Source organism: Triticum urartu, chromosome 1A, assembly GCF_056163025.1.
Source record: "Triticum urartu cultivar PI428250 chromosome 1A, HENAU_Tu73, whole genome shotgun sequence".
Classification (NCBI taxonomy): Eukaryota; Viridiplantae; Streptophyta; class Magnoliopsida; order Poales; family Poaceae; genus Triticum; species Triticum urartu.
The window spans coordinates 315,452,078-315,460,191 of NC_141873.1; the positions used below are offsets into that span (position 1 = coordinate 315,452,078).

The 8,114-nt window shown below is 42.6% G+C and overlaps 1 protein-coding gene across 1 annotated transcript; it reads right to left on the bottom strand.

The window, feature by feature from the left end:
• Nucleotides 1-1,869: 1,869 nt before the first annotated feature.
• On the bottom strand, nt 1,870-7,613 carry LOC125506715 (uncharacterized). The gene is made up of 11 exons (XM_048671458.2): nt 7,423-7,613; nt 7,241-7,317; nt 6,307-6,412; nt 5,766-5,864; nt 5,596-5,661; nt 5,335-5,451; nt 4,968-5,042; nt 2,556-2,658; nt 2,416-2,463; nt 2,216-2,337; nt 1,870-2,103 (listed from the first exon to the last, which is right to left on the bottom strand). Exons 1-11 carry the CDS (start codon nt 7,486-7,488, stop codon nt 2,002-2,004), a joined length of 981 nt encoding a protein of 326 aa, XP_048527415.2. The 5' UTR covers nt 7,489-7,613; the 3' UTR covers nt 1,870-2,001.
• Between the last annotated feature and the right edge of the window lie 501 nt (nt 7,614-8,114).

Genomic DNA, 8,114 nt, shown 5'->3' on the forward strand with positions numbered 1-8,114 from the left:
GAATTCATCTACTACTTCGCCTCTCTTGCTGGATCGAGAAGGCGAGGACTTCATTGAGCTGAACGTGTGCTGAACGCGAAGGTGCCGTACGTTCGGTACTTGATCGGAACGGATCGTGAAGGTGTACGATTACACCAACCGCGTTGACAAACGCTTCCGCTTAGTGATCTACAAGGGTATGTAGATGCTCTCCCTCTCTTGTAGCTATACATCTCCATGGATAGATCTTGCGTGTGCGTACAATTTTTTTTCCATGCAATGTTCCCCAACAAGTAGTTGTGACACGCCCCTTACTTTTATGCGCTCTCTCTTCTTACCACTAGTAGTTGCTTAAAACTCACTTTCCTTTAAACATGTTGCATAAAATAACTTAGGTCTGTGCAAGCCTTGACAGTACATCTAAGTACTCACCTTACTTAATTTACTATTTTTCTAGATTGCCGCCAATCTAGCCGGTAGCGGTTCAGGAAGCAGGTCTGTTGATGGACAACATTAGTTGGTTATCCCATAGACAATGGTCTGGACAAGGACAAGGATATGGACGCCTTTTACTTTTGTTTAAGCCTTGTTCGGGCATTTTGTACTCTTACCTGTCTAAGGTATATTTTCTTCCCTTGTATAAGTTGTATCTTGGTCAACTGGCCCTTGTTGTATTCATTTGTTAAATTTGACTCCTCGGAGCTGTTGTATGCATATATTTGTTGTTGTTGAGGATTATTTCGTTATCTGTGTTGATATCAACACTCCCCCACATGGCGTGCACATTTTGATGTATTCGGTGTGTAAAGGTGGCGCCTTATGATCGATATTATGTGAAGGTTAGCCTAGATCTGCTTAGCGCCGACCCCCAAGGTGCTACACTAAGCATGCTCAACAGGTAACACGACCACCCTACTCTTCCCATAGCACATCTTGATAGTTCATATATTTTTTCAATAATCCAATATATTCTCAACTCACCACAGCAAGAAAGATCTATTTTCAAGTCATTGACAGCAGTAAAGCTAGACATATATGCCTGATATAAACTTCGGTTTGAGCATTTCACTCGAGCATGATGATTAAGATTGTCGTCTCAATCACTTTGCTTGATAAAATCTTCCAGTCTGTTTGAAAAAAAAAATCATACGGCGAGTTGAAAGTTTATCCATAACGTCCAGCCCCAAATCTGAATACATAAATGTTCCAAAAAAAATCTGAATACATGTAATTTAGAGGTCTGATTTTGCATTGTTAATATGAAAAGGCCCCAAAACCTCGGAGAATTATTCAACTTACAACACTAAATCAGATCTACCAGTAATAAAACCTTTAACACAACTAGGATGAATTCGAACTAATGAATCTTGACTAATTTAATGCTTTTAAAATCTAGTTTTAACCATAGAGACTAACTATCCCACCTTTAAGAAATATGCTCACCAAAAGAAAATGAATTTCTGTATAAAACTTGAAAATACCAAGGAAATACCGGTGGATCCATAGATTAACAGTGACCAGGGGAACCTATGCAATTCAGGGAACAGACATTTTTGGTGTTAGTTGAACAAAGCCAACATTTTAAAAATGTATCCATTGTCTAACTGGTAAGATAGGTGATTCCTCTTAAGGCTGTCTTTCAAGAGGACAGTCTGTTATGCTTCCCTGAAAATAAGTAATATTAGTATTAACTCTTCATTGCTTTGCTGCATATAGCGTCACACTTCTGTTTCCAGGAGTTAAGTGCTTTAACCGTGTAAGATCGATACTGCAATACTGGATGTGCTGTCAAACTAAATGCCTGTAAAACAGAGATGACATGTAGATACTTGAGGGTGACGACTGACGAGTATTAAGCTTGGGAATCTCTAGTACAGAACCCTCTTCAGGTGAGCCGACAAAGAGTTTGATTAATGATTACCACAAAGTATTCTTCTAGTAAAAAAATGGCTAAATTATGGAATCATTATTTCTCATTTATTTGATATAACTGGTTCTGAAATTACAAATGTACCATAAACGTTACACAGCTGGGCCTTGAAGCCGGTTCACTATTTCCTCTGCTCTAGCTTGTATCTCTTTTATATATTCGACAAGTACCCGTTGCTGATAAGAACCACCTTCCTGTCAAAAATATAAATATAAATTACAGAGACAATTGTGTGAGGGGATGCTCAGCGCAAGGCACTGACAAGTTAAAATAGTTACATAGAACTCAGGAGGTTATGAATCTTACCGTGCGAATCAAGATTCTCTCAATTCTCTTCTTGGTAACAGCGTAAAATTCTTCAGGTGAAACATCTCCCTTTCCAACTGTAAGTCCATCAAGCAACAGCCTATTCCAGTCATTTTCGGGAGCTGCATTGCGCAAACTCAACATATCAGAGACGGTGATTATAGACACAATATAAACAATCTCTTGGGTAAAATTCATACCCTCTATTATCGATTCAAGAAACTTTTCAGGCACTACAACCTCTCCCCCTGAGAATGTCAACACAGGCACTCAAGATTCAACCAAAATACGCAGTTATTTCTTGATATTTATAGCTGGGAAGACATAAAGAAAGGATTACCTTTATAAGCGTAACTGCGTTTTCGGAGAAAGTTGGAAGCATATAGTTGCAACACCTTTTGCAGCATTGCTTGAAGCCCTGGCTTATCTACATCTTCTTTAGCCTAAACATATGTAAATATTACTAATATCAAGAATAATCCATGTTATATGATAATACTCTCTCCATTTTTATTTACTCCACATATTAGGTTTGTCTTAAGTCAAACTTTATGTAAGTTTGTAGAAAAATATAATAACATATACACCACCAAATCTATACCATTGGATTCATCATTGCATATATTTTCACATCATATAAATTTGTTACTGTAAATGTTTTTTTTTAAAGATCCAGGGATTCCTGGCTTTTCATTGATTTAGCAGAGAGCACTGGAGAATTCAAACATGGCGGGGGTGACCCGTAGGTCAAGGAAAGAAGAGAAAAGAAATCAAAGAGAAAATAGAAAACTAGAGGTCTGAATTTTACGTATCTTCCGACATGTCCCCGAACGGGGTCTCAAGGCACGTAGCGCCTGCGGCGCGCCACAGGTCGATCGCTCTTCTGATGGATGCAGCCACCTCTGAAACGGAGGACACCTTGTCTCTGAAAGTGCAGCTGTTTCTTTCCCTCCAAATTTCCCACAACGCCAGGAGGATGAGGGGGTTGGCACCTTTTCTGAAAGTTGGGGCGGTGTCCTCGATCATCTTGGTGACAATTTGAGTGGAGTTTGATAACAACTGCCATCGGGCCGGGGCGACGGCCGCACATCCAGTCCACGCCGCGAGCCCCTGCCAAACCGCCCGAGCAAAGTTGCACTGCCAGAAGAGGTGCGCCGCCGTTTCCAGGTTCCTGAGACATAGTTGACAGAAGTATCCGTTTGGCCATCCTCTTCTCTATAGTCTGTCATTGCACCAGATTCTTTGCTTGAACAATAGCCAGCAGAAGATCTTGATCTTCCCCGGAGCCCAAGTGCTCCAGACAATTTTGTTCTGAGGAGATCTGATCTTGCCAATGAATTGCATGTTGTAAGCCGAGGCAGCAGTGTAGTTTCCTGAAGCTGAAAATTTCCATGTGATTTCATCAGGGATCTCCGGCTGCAACTGCACAGCGGCGAGTCGAATGCATCTGGCCAGCGCAAGGAAATCGTGAAGGAGAGCATTGGTGTTTCCGTGGGCAAGGTCGCGGATCCAGGTGTCAGCAGAGAGGGCATCCCTAACTGATCTGTTTTTTCTCCGAGCATGAGCATACAGGGCCGGGAAGGAGAATCTCAGGGTCGTTGATCCCAGCCAGGTACTGCTCCAGAACGAAGCAGTTTCCCCGTTGCCAATGGTCACCTTTGTTGCTGCAGCGAAGAGCTCCTTGTCCGTGTCGTCGCAGGGCAGCTCCGAGCCCGCCCAAGGCCGATCGGGATTACGCCAGCGGAACCAGAGCCACCTGAGCCTTAGAGCTCAAGTAAAGCGCTGCAGATCAAGGACGCCTAGGCCACCGTAGTCCGTCGGGGAGCAGACGGTGGACCAGTTGACCTTGCATTTGCCACCGGAGAGCTCCTCGTCTTGAGCCCAGAGAAAACACCGCCTGCACTGTCAATGTCTTTGAGCAACTTCTTTGGAGCGCGCAGCACCGTCAGAGCAAAGGTTGGGAGCGCCGTTAGGACGGATCGGACAAGAACCCTACGGCCTGCAATAGACATGAGGCGCCCTTTCCAAGCCGCCAGTCTGGCTCTGATGCGATCGAGTATGAATTGAAGATGAACCAAGCGGACGCGGGAGATTGTAATGGGGAGCCCTAAGTAGCGTAGCGGGAAGCCGACCACCGAACCGCCAAAGCCATGTAGAATGTCCTGAAGATCAATGTCGCTACACCTAATCGGGGCTACTGAAGATTTTCCTAAGTTGATGCAGAGCCCTGTGGCCTTTCCAAAATTATCGAGCAGGAGAAGCAGATTGTCGATCTCTTGGCGAGAGGGGTCGGCGAAGATCATGGCATCGTCGGCGTATAGGCAAGTTCTAAGGGGCCCTATCCTACCCGGCAGGGGAGTGAGCATGCCCAGCTCCTCTGCTCTCTCCAGAAGACAATGAAGGGGGTCAATGGCGAGGATGAAAAGCAAAGGCGAGAGGGGGTCTCCCTGCCGCAACCCTCTACGATGGTCGATATCACGTCCGGAGCTGCCGTTTAGGACGAAAGCCGAAGAAGAACTGGCTAGAATCGTCGAAATCCAGTCCCTCCATCTAGCACTAAAGCCTAACTTATCTAGTAGTTGGAGCAGGTATTCCCAGGAGACGTTGTTGAAGGCCTTGGCAATGTCTAGCTTACAAACTTGGTCAAACTTTATAAAATTTCACTTCAGTCAAAGCTAATATGCGGAGTAAATAAAAACGGAGGGAGTATAAAACAACTCAAACCGAGAAAGCAATAAATAGTACCACTTACTTGCCTCAGCTGAGCATTAACTTCTGACAGAAAACTCTCATCTAGCTGTCCTTCTTTTTCTCTGTTTGATATTTCCTGGGGATGTCAAGAAGACATTAAAAATCACATCAGAATATGGAGAACAAGGTAAAATAATAGTATGGCTTAAAATTACATTTTAACAGACACATCTTTGGAGCCCAAAGAATTCAGTTTCATGAAAGTAACTGCGGGTTCTTTTTTAATTGATAAAAGAAACTTGCGCAAAGCACGATTGAAATTGAAGTATATAAGCAGTACAGATGTCTATATTCTTGCACTGATTATCACATTTGACAATTATAATGTGAAAGCCAACTACTGTATAGAACATGAGACTTGTGCTTACTTTTTCCATCAATTTGAGAGCCTCCGGATTTCTTGGTGGCCACATCGCATCTTCTCCTTCATTCATAACAGGACTAATAATTGCCTTCAGAACATCAGTTGATTGTTCAATCTTCTCCTGAACAATAGGGATTAAAATTAGCAGCATGCAAGGAACACGCAGTTTATCATATTAAAAATATAAAGGCTTGAGGAATTCACATCAAGTGGCAGACAGTAGCACTTAAATGAGGAGTTATGCATGAAAGAACATGGTTCTTACATCAGTCTTGTGGACGACACGGTCAACTATGTTCATGACATTCTCTGCCAGTTCTTCATAATCTTTCTGAAAAACAAAAGGGAGATGGAGGCACTAAAAAGTGAGAAAATTGAAGATGAAAAAGATAATGACCACAATTAGTAAAAATAAATCCAGATGTGCAACCATACTTTATCATCATCCGATTTGCATAGATCAATCCGAGCAGCCAGCCGAACCCAGAAACCCTCACTGAACGCTAGAATATTTTCAACCACTATTAGATCAAGCTGTTTGCATGTAAGAAGGTGCATTAGTTCTTCATCTGGTACTTTTATGTAGAATGATAAAATTAAGACACTCAAGATTTGTCAACTGAACAAATCATATCGTGCCTGAAATATACTAGGCATACTAATAAAATCTAGCCACATATTTGGGCACATACACACAAAAAAAGGCAAATCTGATAGCTCATAAGGATCTCCTATACTTTAAGTAGCTAATCAAATGCCACCAACCAACCAATGCCAAGCTTGGTTCTACCGATTATGAAATAAGCATGGGGAGGATACTCGAAGCACATATAGTTAGTTACAGGCCAAAGGTTTACGTATTGAATGAACTGATGATTGACAACAAATCTAGTTCAACACTGAAATATAGGGAAAGGAATTGTAGCTTGTCGTGACCAGAAAGATCAGTAAAACTGAAGATATGCAGCATGGTTACCTCTCCGGGATTTGCATCTCTCAGCATATCAATCAGCCTATCCACTTCAATGGTCTTCTTGAAGGATTCTTCTGGGCCTTTAACGGCTGCGCATAACAAAGTGTTCCTGTTTTTAATGAAATCATTAGTTCTTAATAAACAAGAGGAAACACCATCTATTCCCGCACAATCTCCAATGGAAAAATAAAACGTATGAGAGCAAAATCACATAATGACTCTGACATGTATATGGCAGTATCAGAGTTCAGGAACAAACATTGAATGAAAATACTTACACAACAATCAGAAGTTTGCATCACTAGCAGAAATATCATGACTTTCCAGCATTGGTCACACTTGCTGACCTGTTTAGTGCCGTAGGCCCCATCTAGTTAAATTTCCACACTCATTTGAGTGAAGTGCACCCTAGGTCCTCGAACTATTTTGAAGGTGTCACATAGGTCCTCGAACTATGAAAAGTGTCATCCAGGTCCTCAAAAATCCTTGAAGTGCAATAAGTGTGTACGTATGTGACACATTTGAAATAGTTTAAGGACCTACATGACACCGCTAAAATAGTTCGAGGACTTGGATGACACGCATATTGCACTTTGAGGACCTGAATGACCCTTTTCATAGTTCGAGGACCTACGTAACACCTTTTAAATAGTTTGAGGACCTTTGATGCACTTCACTCTTTAGTGAATGTAAACAATGCTATCACCACTACAAATTCGAAATTGTGCACAGTACAAAAATTTTCCCAACTCATGTATGATGTATCTCCCAATCCCATACAATTTCAGCTAAGCAGGTAACATGAACTGTCCTTTTGTAATTAGAGAAATAAGTTAAACCAGTTTAGACAAAATGTCGTTCCTTCAAACCGGAAAGCATCCAGTATACACAAGAGAACCAAACTGAAGAAAACAGAGAGCAAGCGCACAGCACGAACCTCTTCCGCCGATGCGCGTGGAATGCTCTCCGAGAGGAATGCGTAGGGGTTCCCCAGCACCACTGGCACAGCGACCCCTAGCCAGTACAGAATCGATTAAAGGAAGAAGGCGAACGGCCAGAGAACCCTTTAGTTCGCTGGGGAAGGAGAAGAACAGAGGCGCGAGATGAAGAGGGCGCAACCGCAAGCCGAGGCGGGGACGGGGACGGCGGCGGGCGGAGGGACGTGGAGGCGGTGGCCGTCGCCATCTGCGGCCGTGGCCGGAGCGAAAGCGGGGAGGAAGGCAAACAAAGCGCGCGCGTGGTCCGCTCCACGAATCCCAAATCCAATCCTGACAAGTAGGAGTGGCCATTCGAGGGCTAGTTTAGTTTGGCTGGCGTCCTTGTTTTTTTTTTTTCCTTCGAGAACACTAGGCTCTGTTTTGAACAAAGCAAAAAAACCTAAGAATTTTAAGCTATGTGATTCCTAATAGGAATTTTCCATTCGGTGCCGTTTGGACAACGATGGGCTACTAACCTACATTTCTTGAAATTCCCATAGAATGGGCTATCCATATGAGATTTTTTTTGGAGGAAAACAAACTTGTGGTCCCCCTCATGTTTTCGTCTTTGTATCTACAATTTTTGTGTTTTCCCCATTGACATCCAGACGACGGTTTTGCAGTTTTCATGTAGTTTTAGTTCATGTAGGAATATGAGATTCGTGTCATTTTGATTTCTACATTTTTCTTATTCCTACCTTTTGAGTTCATGTGTTTCAGATGGGACGAGGAATTTAGTCTTTACCTCTTGATACTTTGAAATTGATGATTTATCACAATTAACCATGAACCTAGTAACTCGGTACTTTTTTGAAGAAAATGCTAACAACGCAA

Bases quoted from the DNA above. Each gene is read 5' to 3' on its own strand.
- LOC125506715 (XM_048671458.2), bottom strand. From the start codon at position 7,488: ATGGCGACGGCCACCGCCTCCACGTCCCTCCGCCCGCCGCCGTCCCCG. The intron at 5,452-5,595 runs GTAAGAACCATG...CCTATTGTTCAG, and splicing joins GTGTCGTCCACAAGACTGAT to GAGAAGATTGAACAATCAAC. The intron at 2,338-2,415 runs GTATGAATTTTA...TGCGCAATGCAG, and splicing joins TCTTGAATCGATAATAGAGG to CTCCCGAAAATGACTGGAAT.